Source organism: Rhinatrema bivittatum, chromosome 8 (assembly GCF_901001135.1).
Source record: "Rhinatrema bivittatum chromosome 8, aRhiBiv1.1, whole genome shotgun sequence".
Lineage (NCBI taxonomy): Eukaryota > Metazoa > Chordata > Amphibia > Gymnophiona > Rhinatrematidae > Rhinatrema > Rhinatrema bivittatum.
The window spans coordinates 246,981,529-247,002,378 of NC_042622.1; the positions used below are offsets into that span (position 1 = coordinate 246,981,529).

The following is a 20,850-nucleotide window of genomic DNA, read 5'->3' on the forward strand; positions in this document are numbered from 1 at the left end:
ATATTAAGCCGGAGGGTGCAGAGAAAAGCAGTTTTTACTGCTTTTCTGTGCACTTTCCCGGTGCCGGCAGAAACTAGCGCCTACCTTTGGGTAGGCGCTAATTTTTTAAAGATAAATGTGCGGCTTGGCTGCACATTTTACTTTCTGTATCGTGTGGGAATACCTAATAGGTCCGTCAACATGCATTTGCATGTTGAGGGCGCTATTAGGTTCCGCGTGTTGGACGCGCGTTTTCTGCCCCTTACTGAATAAGGGGTAAGGGAAAATGCGCGTCCAAGGGCAGGTTAACAGTGCACTCTGGAGCGCAATGTACTGTATCGGCCTGTTAGATTGTAAGCCCACTGGGGATAGGGAAATACCTACAGTACCTGAATGTAAATTGATGTGATATCTCAGACCCAATGTTGGTATATAAAAAAAAAATAAATAAATATGCGCTGCCTTCCACCATAGTCCCCGGTTTTGCTTTTGACAGGGTGCTGACTTTCTGTAGATCACACCCTTCTGCTTGCTTGTAAGCCAGGCAGAATGCAACTTTTTTTCCCCATGAATAAACTAGAAGCCAATGAGTGAGGGAGAGGAAAGGTGATCTCTGACCCACCAAGTCCATATCCAGCACAGCTTCATAGGAGACTTGAGAGGTAGTCCAGGGAAGAGACTCTGCTACGAGATGCCTCCATTTATTTATTTATTTATTTATTTATTAATTAAATTAAGATCCTGTTCTACTAGGGGAAATAAGCCCAAAGACATTTGCATTAGGAATCCTGTTAGTAACTCCTGCTGCTAGACCTACCAAGGGAAGAAAGTCAGTGCGGATCCCCTGGTGCTTGACCCATTGGTGAGGCAACTGATTCCAGCTGACTCAGTTCCCAAGGGGGAAGGGAGAATTAGTCTAATTGGACTGTTGCCTGGAGCCCCCCCCCCCCCCCCCCCCCCCCTGAAATCTGCCTATGCTTGGGCCTAAAGCCTACCTGGGAGCAGTCTGCTCCTAGCTACAGCAACAATCCACATGTCTCACCTTTTTATGGATACAGAGGAATACTGAAGAGCTGAAGATAGTGCCAGACTTTTTTTTATATAAATAGTAAAGACAGCTTTGAGTGTTTTCCCTCTGTTTCCATCTGCTAGCATGAATTAGGACATAACCCACTTGTCTGGACTGGTCTGACAGGGACAGTAAGGAAAAAAAGTTTCTTAAGATTTTACCTCAGCTTGTAGTTTTTTGAATAACATTATCACAGAGCTTTTTCAACAGCACTTGTTTGGCATATTTTGAACTTTGCTTCAAATTCATTTCATACAAGAAATGACTTAGTTCTCTAGAAGTTTGTGAATTAGCTGTTACTATGATTGGACACAGGTGGGCTCTAATTTAGTATGGGCTTTAAGGCAACTTTTTTGTAATCTTAGCTAATTTTGGTTTGTTATGACAGACTTATACAATCAAGACTACTTTTTTAAAATTAATTTTGAAATATTTCTATAATTGTTCTTTCACAATGAAAGTTTAGATCGGTGAAACATTCCTACTTTTCAATAAGTAATGCATTTTGGTTTGTATTTGAACCAATGACTGGAAGGAGGTGGACCAGAGGCAATATGTAAATCTACAGCTCTAACACTAAATCTTCAAAAGGGAAACTTTGATAAAATGAGGAAAATAGAAAAAACTGAAAGGTAGAGTTGCAAAGGTTAAAAGTGTACAACAGGTGTGGACATTGTTTGTTTAAAAATACAATCTTAGAAGCGCAGTCCAGATATGTTCCACACACTAAGAAAGGTGGAAGGAAGGCAAAATGATTGCCGGCATGGTTAAAAGATGAGGTGAAAGAGGCTATTTTAGCCAAAAAAAAAAATCCTTCAAAAATTGGAAAAAGGATCCATCTGAAGAAAATAGGAAAAAACTTAAGCATTTTCAAGTTAAATGTAAAACATTGATAAGGCAGGCTAAGAGAGAAATGCTAAGAGAAATTAGGGAAGCTAACCAAATTGATAGTGCAGTAATAATGGGAGACTTCAATTACCCCAATATAGACTGGGTAAATGTATCATCGGGTCACGTTAGAGAGATAACTTTCCTGGATGGAATAAATGATAGCTTTATGGAGCAATTGGTTCAGGAACTGACGAGAGAGGGAGCAATTTTAGATCTAATTCTCAGTGGCGCACAGGACTTGGTGAGAGAGGTAACGGTGGTGGGGCCGCTTGGCAATAGTGATCATAATATGATCAAATTTGATTTAATGACTGGAAAAGGAACAGTGTGCAAATCCAAGGCTCTCGTGCTAAACTTTCAAAAGGGAAACTTAGATAAAATGAGAAAAATTGTCAGAATAAAACTGAAAGGAGCAGCTACAAAAGTAAAAAATGTCCAAGAGGCGTGGTCATGTTAAAAAAAAAAAAAAAATACCATTCTAGAAGCAGGGTCCAGATGTATTCCACACATTAAGAAAGGTGGAAAGAAGGCAAAACGATTACCGGCATAGTTAAAAGGGGAGGTGAAAGAAGCTATTTTAGCCAAAAGATCTTCATTCAAAAATTGGAAGAAGGATCCAACAGAAGAAAATAGGATAAAGCATAAACATTGGCAAGTTAAATGTAAGACATTGATAAGACAGGCTAAGAGAGAATTTGAAAAGAAGTTGGCTGTAGAGGCAAAAACTCACAGTAAAAACTTTTCTAAATATATCCGAAGCAGAAAGCCTGTGAGGGAGTCAGTTGGACCGTTAGATGATCCAGGGGTTAAAGGGACACTTAGAGAAGGTAAGGCCATCGCGGAAAGATTAAATGATTTCTTTGCTTCGTTGTTTACTGAAGAGGATGTTGGGGAGGTACCCGTAATGGAGAAGGTTTTCATGGGTAATGATTCAGATGGACTGAATCAAATCACTGTGAACCTAGAAGATGTGGTAGGCCTGATTGACAAACTGAAGAGTAGTAAATCACCTGGACCGGATGGTATACACCCCAGAGTTCTGAAGGAACTAAAAAATGAAATTTCAGACCTATTAGTAAAAATTTATAACTTATCATTAAAATCATCCATTGTACCTGAAGACTGGAGGATAGCAAATGTAACCCCAATATTTAAAAAGGGCTCCAGGGGCGATCCGGGAAACTACAGACTGGTTAGCCTGACTTCGGTGCCAGGGAGAAATAGTGGAAAGTGTTCTAAACATCAAAATCACAGAACATATAGAAAGACATGGTTTAATGGAACAAAGTCAGCATGGCTTTACCCAGGGCAAGTCTTGCCTCACAAATCTGCTTTACTTTTTTGAAGGAGTTAATAAACATGTGGATATAGGTGAACCGGTAGATATAGTATACTTGGATTTTCAGAAGGCGTTTGACAAAGTTCCTCATGAGAGGCTTCTAGGAAAAGTAAAAGTCATGGGATAGGTGGCGATGTCCTTTCGTGGATTGCAAACTGGCTAAAAGACAGGAAACAGAGAGTAGGATTAAATGGGCAATTTTCTCAGTGGAAGGGAGTGGACAGTGGAGTGCCTCAGGGATCTGTATTGGGACCCTTACTTTTCAATATATTTATAAATGATCTGGAAAGAACATAAAAAAATGCCATACTGGGTCAGACCAAGGGTCCATCAAGCCCAGGATCCTGTTTCCAACAGTGGCCAATCCAGGCGATAAGAACCTGGCAAGTACCCAAAAACTAAGTCTATTCCATGTTATCATTGCTAATGGCAGAAATACGACGAGTGAGATAATCAAATTTGCAGATGACACAAATTTGTTCAGTGTAGTTAAATCACAATCAGATTGTGATAAATTGCAGGAAGACCTTGTGAGACTGGAAAATTTGGCATCCAAATGGCAGATGAAATTTAATGTGGACAAGTGCAAGGTGATGCATATAGGGAAAAATAACCCAGGCTATAATTACACAATGTTGGGTTCCATATTAGGTGCTACAACCCAAGAAAGAGATCGAGGTGTCATAGTGGATAACACATTGAAATCGTCGGTACAGTGTGCTGCGGCAGTCAAAGCAAACAGAATGTTGGGAATTATTAGAAAGGGAATGGTGAATAAAACGGAAAATGTCATAATGCCTCTGTATCGCTCCATGGTGAGACCGCACCTTCAATACTGTGTACAATTCTGGTCACTGCATCTCAAAAAAGATATAATTGCGATGGAGAAGGTACAGAGAAGGGCTACCAAAATGGTAAGGGGAATGGAACAACTCCCCTATGAGGAAAGACTAAAGAGGTTAGGACCTTTCAGCTTGGAGAAGAGACGACTGAGGGGGGGATATGATAGAGGTGTTTAAAATCATGAGAGGTCTAGAACGGGTAGATGTGAATCTGTTATTTACTCTTTCGGATAGTAGAAAGACTAGGGGGCACTCCATGAAGTTAGCATGGGGCACATTTAAAACTAATTGGAGAAAGTTCTTTTTTACTCAACGCACAATTAAACTCTGGAATTTGTTGCCAGAGGATGTGGTTAGTGCAGTTAGTATAGCTGTGTTTAAAAAAGGATTGGAGAAGTCCATTACCTGCTATTAAGTTCACTTAGAGAATAGCCACTGCCATTAGCAATGGTAACATGGAATAGACTTAGTGTTTGGGTACTTGCCAGGTTTTTATGGCCTGGATTGGCCACTGTTGGAAACAGGATGCTGGGCTTGATGGACTCCTGGTCTGACCCAGTATGGCATTTTCTTATGTTCTTATGTTGAAATGAAGTTGGCTGTAGAGGCAAAAACTCATCATAAAAACTTTTTAAAATATATCCAAAGCAAGAAACCTGTGAGGGAGTTGGTTGGACAGTTAGATGACCTAGGGGTTAAAGGGGCTCTTAGGGTAAGTAAGGCCATTGCAGAAAGACTAAATTAATTCTTTGCTTTTGTGTTTACTAATGAAGATGTTGGGGAGATACCAGTTCTGGAGATGGTTTTCAAGGGTGATGTGTTAGATGAACTGAACCAAATCACTGTGAGCCTGGAAGATGTAATAGGCTAGACTGACAAACTAAAGAGTAGCAAATCACCTGGATTGGATGGTATGCACCCCAGAGTTCTGAAGGAACTAAAAAATTAAATTTCAGATCTTTTAGTTAAAATTTGTAATCTTATTAAAATCATCCATTATACCTGAAGACTGGAGGGTGGCCAATGTAACCCCAATATTTAAAAAGGGCTCCAGGGGTGATCTGGGAAACTATAGACCAGTGAGCCTGACTTCAGTGTCAGGAAAAATAGTAGAAAGTATTCTAAAGATCAAAATCATAGAGCAGGAATAGAAAGACATGGTTTAATGGAATACAGCCAGCATAGATTTACCCAAGGGCAAGCCTTGCCTCACAAATCTGCTTAATTTTTTTGAAGGGGTTAATAAACATGCGGATAAAGGTGAACCGATAGATGTAGTGTATTTGGATTTTCAGAAGGCGTTTGACGAATTCCCTCATGAGAGACTTCTAAGAAAATGAAAATGTCATGGGATAGGAGGTGATGTACTTTTGTGGATTACAAACTGGTTAAAAGACAAACAGAGTCCAGGGGTAGTTGGAATAAGAGTTTATGGTTATTGGCTCCCTTCAAAGTATCAGCATGTAATACCTTAATTATTTGATTACTTATATATCTGCTTATTATTTCACCCTTGGTCTCCCCTTATTTCCTCACTATATCCTCACAATATCCCTGGTCAGATACACTAATGTGTATCTGACCAGGGATATTGTTTTTGCTGTAATAAGTGAAATATGTCTTTATTTTTATTGTTATTTCCTGCCTGGAATATGAAGAACGCATTGGAATATTTTCTTGTAACCAAAGTTAAAATCAATAAAGTATAAAAAAAAAAAAAGATAGAGTAGGATTAAATTGTCAATTTTTTCAGTGGAAAAGGGTAAACAGTGGAGTGCCTCAGGGATCTGTACTGGGACCGGTGCTTTTCAATATATTTATAAATGATCTGGAAAGGAATAAGACTAGTGAGGTTATCAAATTTGCGGATGATACAAAATTATTCAGAGTAGTTAAATTACAAGCAGATTGTGATACATTACAGGAGGACCTTGCAGGACTGGAAGATTGGGCATCCAAATGGCAGATAAAATTTAATGTGGATAAGTGCAAGATGTTGCATATAAAGAAAAATTACCCTTGCTGTAGTTACACGATGTTAGGTTCCATATTAGGAGCTACCACCCAGGAAAATGATCTAGGCATCATAGTGGATAATACTTTGAAGTCGTCGGCTCAAAAAAGCAAACCGTTTTAGGAATGGAAGGGAATGGTGAATAAAATGGAAAAATATCATAATGCTTCTGTATACAATTCTGGTCACTGCATCTCAAAAAAGACATAGGTGCCCTGGAGAAAGATACAGAGAAGGGCGACCAAAATGATAAAGGGGATGGAACAGCTCCCCTATGAGGAAAGGCTAAGGAGGATAGGGCTGTTCAGCTTGGAGAAGAGACGGCTGAGGTGAGATATGGTAGAGGTCTTTAAAATCATGAGAGCTTTAGAACGGGTAGATTTGAATCAGTTATTTATTCTTTTGGGTAATAGGACTAGGGGGCTCTACTTGAAGTTAGCAAGTAGCACATTTAAAACTAATCTGATTTTTTTTTTTCACTCAACATACAATTAAGCTCTGGAATTTGTTGCCATAGGATGTGGTTAGTGCAGTTAGTGGAGCTGGGTTTAAAAAAGGTTTGGATAAGTTCTTGGAGGAGAAGTCCATTAACTGCTATTAATCAAGTTGACATAGGGATTAGCCACTGCTATCACTGGCATCAGCATGGGATCTAGTGTTTGGGTACTTGCTAGGTATTTGTAATGTGGATTGGCTGTGGTTGGAAACAGGATACTGGGCTTTATGGACCCTTGGTATGATCCAGTATGACAATTTCTTATGTTCTTATATTTTAGTCAAGTGAAAATTGTATAAGGGTGTGGAGACTTTTACAAGGCACTGTAGTTACTGTGGCAAGCTCCCAGATATTTTCAGTATGTCAGAAATGCAAAATTTGCATTGATTGCCACAAGAATCTTCAACTAATAGTGGGACATGATTTTCTACAAGCAGTGATTTCTCTGTATTGCTTATTGAAAAATTTATTAGAACCAAAATGGGCAGTGCTCAGAAACTGTTTCAAGATGCAACTATTTCAGCTGTTAAATACCATCTCACAGAATTGTAAATATTTGAAACGCATGAGATTTCTTGTTCTATGTTAGGTTAATGGTCCAGATGGTGTCCTGCAGAATGGAGCAGTGGATGATGTAGCCAAAGCCAGCCAGTTGCTGGCTGAGCTCAATTTTGAAGAAGATGAAGAAGATACTTATTATACTAAGGATCTTCCTTTACATGCCTGCAGGTAGGAAAATAATGGAAAATGTATCATTCTTTACATCACATACCCGTAATTTGTTAGTAGAAAAGCCACACATTTCTAAGACATACTCAAGGAAGGATGAAGGGGGTAACTTTTTATTTATTTATTTATTTTTTTATTACTGTAAAAACACTATAGTCACTTAGTAGTAGTGTAGGTAGTTGTCATTTTGGAAGTAGCATTGTTTAAAAAAAAAAAAAAAAAAAAAAAAAGTTATTTAATCAATTTAGTTTGGTACTCTGAGAATGACTTCTGATGGTATGCCTTGACCTAAACTAGTGAAATTGTTGACTAAAGTATGCCTGCTCTTGTGAGGCAGACGTTTTTTTTTTGAAGTGAGACTGAGATTATTAATGATATTACTATTTTTCAGTTAAGTAAATATTAGGGATGTGCTATCGTTTTTCCTGAATTAGGCAATGTCAATGAAATTGCCTAATTCGGAATGGTTCGGGAGAACCGAAAAACGATTTAATTTTTTTTGAAATTTTGGAAAAAATTCATTTTTGAGTTAGTGAGTGCTAACCCGAAAATCGGGCGCCCCCCCTCCCCCCCCCCCCCCCCCCCCCCCCCCCCCCCCCCCCCCGGAAAAAAAAAACCCTGAACCGCGGGAAAAAATGAAATTCCCGCAGTGGGGCCCTGAAACGAAGCCAGACATGAAATTTTTCTCCGAAGCACATCTCTGGTAAATATAAGGTGCACAGACATAGAAACATGTCTGAGATTACACAGCTCATTTCAAAACATTGACATGCTTGGTCCAATTTTTAGAATTTTCTAATTTGGGATTAAAGTTCGAAGCCATGCTGTACTGACTGCTGGAGTAGAGAACTCCACCCACACCAGTGGAATAAATTTAAAAACATGACAGATGCAGAATCAAAATATTAAAAACTGTGCAGTTTGTAGACGTAGCTTAATGTTCTGAAGTGGACATGAAATGTGTTTACTTTAATTTTCAGTCCAAATTTTAAATTGTCCAGTAAATCCAAATGAAAAGTGCCCACCAAGCCTACTTGAACTAAACATCTCCCCTCTAATTGAATTCCTAACACATTTAAATACATCAAAACCCACCATTGTACTCGGTGTTCTCACAGGACAAGCAGGATAGGATGGTTGTCCTCACAAATGGGTGACATCGAGGATGGAGCCCAACCACGGAAAACTTCTGTCAAAGTTTCTGGAACTTTGACTGGCCCCTACTGGGCATGCCCAGCACGGCACCAACCCTGCAGCCAGCAGGGGTCCCCCTTCAGTCTTCTTTTTTCCGCGCAGCAGTTGCCATGCGGTTAAGGAGCTCTTACCACATTCCTGACAGGAATTTCTTCTTAAACTTCTTTGAAGTAAAATTCGCCCCACAGGGGTCCCCCCTACTATCTAAATTTAGCCTGCGGTACTTCGGTAAGTTTTTTTTGCCGTTTTTTGCCGATTACCGTCGAGTTCAGCCCTCGCGGCCTGCTGGCTGTCGACCGTCCCGCGGCTAAATTTTTGATCAGTGGCCATGGCGTCAGGGTTCCGTCGGTGCCCAGATTGTACGCGCACCATGTCTATCACAGACCCTCACAGGGTCTGTGTATTATGTTTAAGGAGTGAGCATGATGTCCTGACTTGCACCAAACGTGCTCTTATGACACCAAAAGGTCGCAAAGCCAGAATGGAGAAGATGGGACTCCTGTTCCATGCTCACACTCCGACGCCGTCCTTCGCATCGATGTCCTCTGAACCGGCACCGTCGAAGTCCTTCCATCGTCGGCAACCTCCCGGTGACCGTCTGCCATCGACGTCTCCACGACCATCGACTCCCGTCCCTTCCCCCGAGGATCGTGGGGATAGGAGGGAAAAGCATCGTCATCGACATCGCAAGTCTCGGACCGTCGAGGAATTGAAGTAATCGACCTCGGTACCGTCCGAGCCTCCACCGAAGAAGTCTTGATCAGAAGTGGCACCGTCCATTTCTGTTTCTGAGACACTGAGGCAACCCTCACCCCATCGGGGTTTGGGAGCCGCGATTCCACCGGTGACGGTGGTCCCTCTGGCTCAGCCTCCCTCTTCCGCGGAGCCGGGTATTGTTACCCCAGGTCTCCGGGAAGAACTGGACCGGCTGGTCCAGGAGGCCATCGACAAAGCGATGCAACGGTTCCAGACTCCTTCGGCTCCGCCACCGAGAGTGGAACCAGTCACCGACCCGATTCCAGCAGCGCTGGCACCGCTGCTCGCCCGGATGGAAGCGCTCATGACCGCTCTTCCACCGGTGATATCTGGGTCACCGACAGCACCGGTGTGCTCCCCGATGCCAAATTCATCGGGTGCAGAAACACCGTATCGAATTCCTCCTTCGGGAGTGGTCCCATCGATGCCGTGTCGTCCTTCACCACCGATACATTCCTCCGGGGCGATACGCACATCGGCTACATCGATGCCTTCGATGCCCACACTGATGCCTCCAAAGGTATTTTCGATGCCTCTGGTGATTCCTTCGGGATTCTCGGAGCCTCAACCGGGACCTTCAGGTATCCAACCTGACCCTTATGACACCTGGGGTGATGATACTTCCACAGATACCGATGATTTACCTTCACTACCCTCTCCTGCTGAAAGCAGAAAGCGTTCTCCCCCTGAGGACCTCTCTTTCACAAATTTTGTGAAGGAAATGTCGGAATTGGTCCCTTTTCAGCTTCAATCGGAGCAAGATGACAGGCACCAAATGATGGAATTACTCCAATTTTTGGATGCCCCAAAAGTCATCACTTCCATTCCAATTCATCAGGTTTTTCTAGACCTTCTAAAAAAGAATTGGGAAACTCCTGGATCTGTTGCTCCAGTAAACAAAAAAGCTGACTCTACTTACCTTGTACAGTGAGCACCTGGCTTTCAAAAACCACAGTTAGACCACCACTCTGTTGTGGTAGAGTCAGCTCAAAAGAAAGCTAAAAGAATGAAGCCATACTCATCCATACCTCCTACTAAGGAGAGCAAGTTCCTAGATAGTATAGGCAGAAAAGTATACCAAGGAGCCATGCTCATTTCCAGGATAGCTTCTTATCAGCTGTATATGACCCAATACTATAGGGTCATTTTTAAGCAGATACAAGAATTTTCAGATACCTTACCAGAACAATTCCAACAACACCTTCAAACCTTCGTACTTAAAGGATTTGAAGCTGGAAAGCATGAGATAAGAACATCTTACTTCTTTGATGCTTCCACTAGACTGTCTGCTACAGCCATCTCAGCAAGACGCTGGGCTTGGCTTAAGTCTTCTGACCTTCGCCCGGAGGTTCAGGACAGGCTCTCTGACCTGCCCTGTTTAGGGGATAATTTGTTTGGTGAGCAAATTCACCAAATAGTTGCGGAATTAAAGGATCATCACGAGACCCTTAAGCAGCTTTCATCGGTTCCTTCTGACTTCCCTTCTAAACAACCATTTAAGAGGGAACCTAAAAAGTCATTCTTCCGTCCACGGAAGTATTATCCCCCACACACCAAGTCTAGGTCAACGAGGCCGTATCAAAAGCCTCAGCCTCGCCAACCTCGAAAGCAAAAGCCCACAACAGCTCCGCAACCAGGCCCTGCGTCGGGGTTTTGACTTTCACTTAGAGAGCAGATGCCTAATCCCTCTACCAAACATACCAGTAGGAGGTCGACTAAGCCACTTACAGAAAAATGGCATCGCATCACCACAGATCAATGGGTGCTAGCGATAATTGCACAAGGTTACCATCTAAACTTCCTAACTCTTCCTTCGGACTCTCCACCTCTGCAAGCGTGGAGACTTACTGACCACTCTGTTCTTCTAAAGCAGGAAGTTTCCCTTCTCCTCCAGTCCAACGCTATAGAACCCGTTCCTCTCTCGCAATACGGACTAGGGTTCTATTCCAGGTATTTTCTGATCCCAAAAAAGTCAGGAGGATTTTGACCAATCCTGGACCTACAGGCCCTCAACAAGTACCTTCACAGAGAAAAGTTCAAGATGGTAACCCTGGGCTCGCTTCTCCCTCTGCTGCAAAGAGAGGACTGGCTCTGCTCTCTAGATCTCAGACGCTTATACCCACATTGCGATAACTCAATCTCATCGCAAATACCTCCGATTTCTAGTAGGCCAAAACCGCTATCAATACCGAGTGCTCCCATTTGGCCTAGCATCCGCACCGCGAGTTTTCACCAAATGTCTCGTAGTGGTTGCAGCGTTCCTCAGGAAGGAAGGTGTCCATGTCTACCCCTAATTGGACGATTGGTTGATCAGGGCTACAACCCAGCAAATCGCTCGGTCCTCCCTGACCCTGACAATTCGAACTCTAATTTCTCTAGGATTTCTTGTCAATTACGAGAAATCCTACTTACTCCCATCTCAAACCTTATCCTTCATTGGAGTAGACTTGGACACCTTACAGGCAAAAGCCTTCCTTCCTCATCAACGTGTTCAAACCCTTGTGTCCCTAGCTTGCCAGTTGCAGTCTCAACCCACAGCAACAGCTCGCCAATTCCTCATTCTGCTGGGACACATGGCCTCCTCAGTTTATGTGACTCCAATGGCCTGTCTGGCCATGAGAGTCATGCAATGGACTCTGAAATCACAATGGATCCAAGCCACTCAGCCTCTGTCAACCATTGTCCGCATCACAGATGCACTCAGTCTGTCTCTTGCCTGGTGGATAAATCAATCCAACCTCCTCCAAGGTTTGCCCTTTCATCCACCAGATCCTCAAATAATTCTTACCACCGACGCTTCCAATGTCAGCTGGGGAGCCCATGTAAACAGTTTACAAACCCAAGGATTCTGGTCTCTATTTCCTGGAGCTTCGAGCAATCCGATACGCTCTCCGGGCTTTGAGATTGCCTATCAAATAACATAATCTTGTTTCAGACGGACAACCAGGTGGCCATGTGGTACATCAACAAGCAGGGAGGCACAGGCTCCTTCCTTCTCTGTCAGGAAACTGCGCAGATTTGGGCAGAAGCCCTCTCCCGTTCCATGTACCTTAGGGCCACCTACTTGCTGGGAGTAGAAAATGTCTTGGCAGACCGGCTGAGCCGTGTCTTCCAACCACACGAGTGGGCACTCGATCCCTTGGTAGCGACCTCTCTTTTCCAGAAATGGGTTATCCCCACATAGACCTCTTTGCGTCCCCTCAGAACCACAAAGTGGCCAATTACTGCTCTCTCATTCGGACTCAGCACTCTCGGAGTTATAATTGACACCGAATTAAGCTTAAAACAACATATATCCTTAAAAGTTAGAGAAGGATACGCTAAACTTATGGTACTCAGAAGACTCAAACCACTTCTAACGTCAAAGAACCTTCGTTCAGTCCTACAAGCATTGATTTTTGCAAGCACAGACTACTGTAATGCGCTACTACTAGGCCTACCATACACCTCACTCAGATCACTACAAATTCTACATAACACTGCTGCAGGAATTTTGACCGGTAAAAGAGACCACATCACCGAAACCCTAGCCGAGTTACCCTGGTTACCTGTTGAGCAGAGAATACAATACAAAACACTTTGCATCATACATAAATTAATACATAACGAAAAAGCAGAATGGCTTAACACAGCCCTCCGCGTACACGTACCAAACAAACCTAAGATCAGCGAATAAAGCACTCCTTACTATCCCATCAATTAAGACAGCAAGACTAACTCAAGTAAGAGAGAGAGCATTATCCTTGGCAGGACCCATACTGTGGAACACCATGCCACTAGAGTTAAGGTTGCAAAAAGACAACAAAACCTTCAGAAAAGGCTTAAAAACTTGGCTATTCAAGCAAGCCTACCAAACAGAGAAGGGGAAACAGTGAGGCAGGCGAAGTGAGAGGTATGAACAAATAAAGTGTGTAGCTATATTTCTATCTGTTTTTACTCTACCTTCTCGTCTTCACCAGAAGAGAAGTTGACACTTATAAAGCTAGAATTGTTTTTAAACTGATAATTCCTGGACAGTATTGTATCACAAACCAATTATAGCATTTAGAAAACTATGTACTGAATCATTACGGCACTTGTGTAAATTAATATATCTCAGCATCCTTATTTTATGTGCCCTATTGTAAACCGTTGTGACTGATCCTTCTTAACGACGGTATGGAAAAGATTTAAATAAATAATAAATAAATGATACTAACTGTAGTCTTTTTTTTTTTATTGACTTTTTTTTTTTTTTTTTAGTTATTGTGGTATTCATGATCCCGCTTGTGTGGTTTACTGCAACACCAGCAAGAAATGGTTCTGTAATGGACGTGGCAATACTTCTGGAAGGTAGATGTATAAATATCAGAAGGAAGATTTGAATTCAATGAGACCCTATAGTATTTTAGATCTAGTATTTGTGCCAGGCTGATGCCCTGTGGACAGGACATGTATAACTGTGGGAACAACCTTCCTGGCCCAGATAATTGTGTGATGTCATCCTGTTCTGACAGAAACATTTCACAGGATTAATGGATAATTTTTTTGCCGTTTGAACACTTGATGTCTTAGCTGAGTCCATCATGCTAGCAAAGGACTTGGTTTTTAGCTGTATGACTGCAGTAAGAATTCAGTGGCACCACTTCATGGCAAAGGTGTAATGCATGCTGTGTCCTGTTAAAGCTGTCACTTGTGCAAAACTATTGACAGTGGAGGTTAGGAGTGTCCATAAAGCAAGCTGTACCTGGATAAACAAGTAGAGGGGTGAGCTGCAACTCTATGCTGCATATTTTTCTGCTGCTCTAGCTGAGGATGAGACAGTCCATAACTTCAATTCCTGAATAGTGATAACACTTCATATATTCCTGGTTTATTATATGTGACTGAAAGTAGTTGAAAAAACTGTCACATGTAAGATTTTATCCAAGTTAAGTGAATTTGGGAGAAATTAAGATGTTTGTTTTGTGGCTTCTTGTGAATTAAATATAAATTCATTTGTTCCCACTTTTTAGCCACATTGTGAATCACCTGGTAAGGGCAAAATGTAAGGAAGTGACTCTCCATAAGGATGGGCCCCTGGGAGAAACTGTTTTGGAGTGCTACAACTGTGGATGTCGTAATGTATTTCTTCTTGGCTTCATCCCTGCCAAGGCTGATTCGGTGGTTGTCTTGCTGTGCAGGTGAGTAAACACCTTGTTATCCATTGCATATCAAGTCTTAAAGTACATTTTATACTTATACAATTTATTGTGCGTACTCAGTGTTCACAGAAAATATTAATTATTTAAAGAAATACTGGCAGTAAACTAGACCATAATAATTAGGAACCATTCAGCTTTTTTTTAACCTATTACAGTACATGTACATTTTATATGCAAATCATGAAACAGCTTGAATTAAGTGAATTGGGTGCAGTTTTATAGTTCATATATAATCTTGTAATATATACTGTGGTTTTCATGGCGGCGTAAATTGCAGATTTTATATGCTGGTCCAGGGAAGGATGACAAAAAGTTGTAGCACACATTAGTAACCCTTAGCTTTTGCCAAGCCTTTTCTTGGTTGAGGTAGAAGTCTATAGATGGGTTGGTGTTGTGGTATGCTAGCTGTTCTTTGGGTTGAGATTGATGCTCTGTAATGGATCCTTTTTCCCTGTTGAGCAACAAGAAAATAGTATTTTACAGCAGGAATTGATAGTTATCCCAGGACAAGCAAGATGCAAGTCCTCACATATGGGTGACGTCATTGACTGAGCCCTAGTGTGGGAAAAACTTTCTGTCAAAGTTTCTAAAAGCTTTGACTGGCCCTGTGAGGGCACTGAGCATGCTCAGCATGCTATGATATTCTCTGCCACAGGTGTCTCTCTTCAGTCTTCGTTTTTCCGCGCTGCCACTAGCATCACGGTTCAGGAGCCGTTACGGTTTTTTCCATAGAATTTGTGACTGGATAGTCATAATTAAATTTCTTGATATTCTCTCTCATAATTTTCTCTCGTGGGGGCGTTAACACTGGCCGGTGAGTACCCCAATTTCGATTTTTCAATTTAAACTTTTCTCTCACGAAGTCCCATTTCAGTCGACGGCTGTCGGCATAAAATGGCGACTGGGTTTAAAAAGTGCCCCATATGCAATCGAACCATGTCGATCACGGATCCACATTTAGAATGTGTATTATGTCTAGGAGAAAAACACGACGTTAATACATGTACTAAATGTGGTGAAATGTCAGCAAAATCTCGAAAAGCTCGTCAGGAGAAAATGGAACATTTGTTCCATTTGCAGCTACTGCCTTCCCCTTCTAAATCGACCAAGTCATCTCCGGCTGGATCAATGAAACGCTTACTATTAAAAAAAGTCGCGAGAAAAGGGGGCCGGAGATAAACCTGCTTCTCCTTCGTCCATTGCATCTTCACAGTCGGCTGACCCGTCAAAATCGAAACATCGACATCGTCATCGACACCCGTCGACGTCCCAGGAACCATTGACGGCGAAGCGGCCACGTACCGAGCATTCATCGGCTACGTCACCGCCTGGGCCTTCCTCGATGGAAATAATGACGCCGCAAATTCCTTCACAGGAAGAACCATCGCAGCCTCCGCCACCGCTTACACCTGCCTTACTCCAGCCGGAATTGTCTGACTTGATCAGACAAGCGGTAATGCAGGCTTTCAAAGAGCAAGTTTTTCCGGCACTGCCGCCGATGCTGATGCTACAAGCATCGATGCCGGTAAATATACCGATGCTGGTGGGCTCACCGATGCCGGTGACATCGATGTCACCGACCTCCCGCTCAATGCCTCCAGCACCGAGGCTTATAACGGCGTCGACATCCATCTTTGCCCAGATGCCAGCCACATCCTCGATGCCTGTTTCGATGATAGCACCATCGATGCCATCCCATGCACCTTGCTCGATGCCTTCATCGATGCCGACAACTGCGGTCTCGATGCCATCGATACCTACAAATCAAAGGAGTAAAAATGGAGATTTTTATCGACGACGTCTGCAAAGTTGTCAGTCTGTCATCGATGCTGGACCAACTTCACAAACTCAGAAGGCTCATCAAATTTTTTCTGTCGATGATCCACAACCAGGCCCTTCAGGCCTTCATCAACCAACCAAAGTGGCTGCAAGGTCACCATACAGAGAAGACTCTGAAGATTCCTGGGATGATCAACAAACAGACTCCTCCTCAGAGGATTTTCTGTCTGATCCCTCACCACCTGATCCCAGAAAAAGATCTCCTCCTGAGGATCTGTCATTCTCCTCTTTTCTGCAGGATATGGCGGATTCAATTCCCTTTAAACTCTCTGCTGAGCAAGACACCAGACTGCAGACACTTGAGGTCTTACAGTTTGTGGACCCTCCTAAACAGGTCCTTGTGGTCCCAATTCATGATGTGCTATTGGAGATGCAGAACAGAATCTGGGAACATCCATCATCAGTTCCTGCAATAAATAAAAGGATAGACTCCACTTATCTAGTGCAGACAGCTCCAGGCCATCAGAAGCAGCAACTACCACACCAATCAGTTGTGGTAGAATCTGCCCAAAAGAAATAAAAAAGAGTCCGCCCTCACTCCTCCAATCCTAGGCAAAAAGATTTACCAAAGTGCCATGCTAAGTTCACAAATTTCTGTGTACCAACTCTATATTATTCAATATCAACGAAATTTATGGAAAGAGATGGAAGAGCTTATCCCTTCTCTCCCTTCCCAAGTACAGGAGCAGGCACAATCAATTGTTAACAAGGGATTGGAGGCTGGAAAGCATGAGGTGAGGGCAGTATATGATAACTATGAAACATCTTCTCTAGCAGCAGCTGCAGGAATCACTGCCCGAAGATGGGGATGGCTGAAGGCATCGGATTTGAGAACTGAAGTGCAAGACAAGTTGGTTGATCTCCCATGCCTAAGGGACAACCTCTTTGGTGACAAGGTCCAGGAGGCAGTCCAACAACTCAAGGACCATTCAGAAACTCTTCGCCAACTATCTCAGACACCACAGGATCCTATCCCTCAGCCTCCTCGTCAATTCCCTCGAAGGGATTCCAGACGCACATACTATAGACCAAAAAGATACTATCCCCAGACATCTAGGGGAAGATCTACAAGGCCTCAACAACGGTCTCAAGCCAGACAGGCTAGAACAACCCGTACACAGCCTGCACCACACACAGGTCCGGCAACAGGCTTTTGAAACACAGGCCAGAGAACAAAACCAGTCAATAAATCCTCATCCAGAATTTCATGTGGGAGGAAGGCTTGCATTCTTTTACAACCACTGCCAAGCTATAACAGATCAGTGGGTACTCTCCGTGATATCTCAAGGGTACAAACTGAACTTCCTCTCACTCCCACCAGAATCCCCACCAAGATTCTACACACAAACAGAATCTCAACTTCTTATTCTGCAAACAGAACTATCCACCCTTCTGAGAGCCAGATCAGTACAAATAGTACCTTGATCTCAGAGAGGCAGAGGTTTTTATTCCCATTATTTCCTCATTCCAAAGAAAACAGGAGGCCTACGCCCCATTCTAGAACTAAGAAATCTCAACAAATTTCTAAGAAAAGAAAAATTCAGAATGATTTCTCTGGGCACCATACTTCCACTTCTTCAACAAGGAGACTGGCTTTGTTCTCTGGATCTTCAAGATGCATATGCTCACATTCCAATCTTCCCACCTCACCGCAAGTATCTGCGTTTCATGGTAGGCCAACAACATTACCAATACAAAGTTCTGCCATTTGGTCTAACGTCTGCTCAAAGAGTGTTCACAAAATGCCTGGCCGTCATAGCAGGGCATCTGCACAAGCAACAGGTCCATGTTTTTCCATATCTAGATGATTGGCTAATCAGAAGCCCATCTCAGCAAGGAGCTCTGACTTCACTCACGCAAACAATCTCTGCTCTACACTCGATGGGTTTCCTAATAAATTACCAGAAATCCCATCTCACTCCGTCTCAGCTAATTCAATTCATAGGAGCAGAATTGAACACCACACTCTCAAGAGCTTTTCTTCCAGAGGACAGAGCAAACACTCTCTGTCTTCTAGCAAGTTCCCTACGTTTAAAGAAACTAGTAACAGCTCATCAGTTGCTAATTTTACTAGGCCACATGGCATCCACAGTACATAGAAACATAGAAACATAGAAATGACGGCAGAAGAAGACCAAATGGCCCATCCAGTCTGCCCAGCAAGCTTCCCTCATTTTTTCTCTCATACTTATCTGTTTCTCTTAGCTCTTGGTTCTAATTCCCTTCCACCCCCGCCATTAATGTAGAGAGCGGTGATGGAGCTGCATCCAAGTGAAATATCTAGCTTGATTAGTTAGAGGTAGTAGGGGTAGTAACCGCCGCAATAAGCAAGCTACAACCCATGCTTATTTGTTTTACCCAGATTATGTTATACAGCCCTTATTGGTTGTTTATCTTCTCCCCTGCCGTTGAAGCAGAGAGCTATGCTGGATATGCATCGAAAGTGAAGTATCAGGCACATTTGGTTTGGGGTAGTAACCGCCGTAACAAGCCAGCTACTCCCCGCTTTGTGAGTGTGAATCCTTTTTTCTTCTCCCCTGCCGTTGAAGTTATGCTGGATATGCGTGAAGTATGTTTTTTTTCTCCCCTGCCGTTTAAGCAGAGAGCTCTGCTGGATGTGTGAAGTAACAGTTTTTCTTCTCCCCTGCTGTTGAAGCAGAGGAGAACTATGCTGGATATGCATTGAAAGTGAAGTATAAGAATGGAGTGATCAAGCTAGTTGAAAGGCATCAGGAATAGAGGAAGGTGGAGGTAGTAATTTGGATATTTGGTTTGGGGTAGTAACCGCTGTAACAAGCCAGCTACTCCCGTCTTTGTGAGTGCAAATCCTTTTTTCCACATTTCCTCTTGCTGTTGAAGCTTAGAGTGATGTTGGAGTCACAGTAACCATGTGTATGTTTATTGAATAAGGGTATTGTCTCCAGGCAGTAGCCATCATTCTAGCGAGTCACCTACTCTTCATTGGCGGCCTCTTGACTTTATGGATCCACAGTGTTTATCCCACGCCCCTTTGAAGTCCTTCACAGTTCTGGTCTTCACCACTTCCTCCGGAAGGGCATTCCAGGCATCCACCACCCTCTCCGTGAAGAAATACTTCCTGACATTGGTTCTGAATCTTCCTCCCTGGAGCTTCAAATCGTGACCCCTGGTTCTGCTGATTTTTTTCTTATGGTAAAGGTTTGTCGTTGCCTTTGGATCATTAAAACCTTTCAAGTATCTGAAAGTCTGTATCATATCACCTCTGCTCCTCCTTTCCTCCAGGGTGTACATATTTAGATTCTTCAATCTCTCCTCGTATGTCATGCGATGAAGATCCTCCACCTTCCTGGTCGCCCTTCTCTGTACCGCTTCCATCTTGTCTTTGTCTTTTTGTAGATACGGTCTCCAGAACTGAACACAGTACTCCAGGTGAGGCCTCACCAAGGACCTGTACAAGGGAATAATCACTTCCCTTTTCTTACTCGATATTCCTCTCTCTATGCAGCCCAGCATTCTTCTGGCTTTTGCTATCGCCTTGTCGCATTGTTTCGCAGACTTCATATCATTAGACACTATCACCCCAAGGTCCCTCTCCTGCTCTGTGCACGTCAGCCTTTCCCCCCCCATCGAATACAGTTCATTCAGATTTCCGCTCCCCATATGCATGACTTTGCACTTCTTGGCATTGAATCTCAGCTGCCATATCTTCGACCACTCTTCCAGTTTCCTTAGATCCCGTCTCATTCTCTCCACTCCTTCCGGCGTGTCCACTCTGTTGCAGATCTTAGTGTCATCCGCAAAAAGACAAACCTTACCTTCTATCCCGTCTGCAATGTCGCTCACAAAGATATTGTCGCTCCTATGACACGACTAGCTATGAGGGTAACCCAATGGACTTTGCGGTCACAGTGGATCCAAGCCATTCAGCCACTGCATTCTTCAATTCAAGTAACCCAGCTACGTTCATCTCTACTGTGGTGGACAAACAAGGACAATTTGCGCAAGGGCCTACCCTTCCAGCAACCAGTCCCACAGATAACTTTAACTACAGATGTATCCACCTTGGGTTGGGGAGCTCACATAAACAATCTCCAAACTCGAGGAACTTGGACAAAACTCGAAGCAACATTTCAAATCAATTTTCTGGAGCTTTGAGCTATACGTTATGCGCTGAATGCTTTCGAAGACTGCCTTTCCAACAAGACTGTTCTGATTCAAACAGACAACATTGTAGCCATGTGGTACATCAACAAACAGGGAGAAACAGGGTCCTATCTCCTTTGCCAAGAAGCTGCACAAATTTGGGGATGGGCCTTGAATCACTCAATGTTTCTCAGGGCCACTTATCTAGCAGGCATACACAATGTAGTGGCGGACAGACTCTGTCGTCAATTCCAACCACACGAATGGTCACTAGATCCCTCCGTAGCGACCAGGATCTTTCACAAATGGGGTCAACCATCAATAGACCTCTTTGCATCACATCTGAATCACAAAGTGGACAATTATTGTTTTCTCCAACGACAGATAAACAAGCCAG

At 43.0% G+C, this 20,850-nt stretch overlaps 1 protein-coding gene across 1 annotated transcript in view; it reads left to right on the forward strand.

Moving 5' to 3' along the window:
- UPF1 (UPF1 RNA helicase and ATPase) overlaps window positions 1-20,850 on the forward strand; it is a 443,827-nt gene that overhangs the window by 57,382 nt on the left and 365,595 nt on the right. The window contains 3 exon segments of the mRNA XM_029614488.1: window positions 7,220-7,359; window positions 13,552-13,641; window positions 14,304-14,471. Coding sequence (XP_029470348.1) covers window positions 7,220-7,359; window positions 13,552-13,641; window positions 14,304-14,471 — 398 coding nt within the window.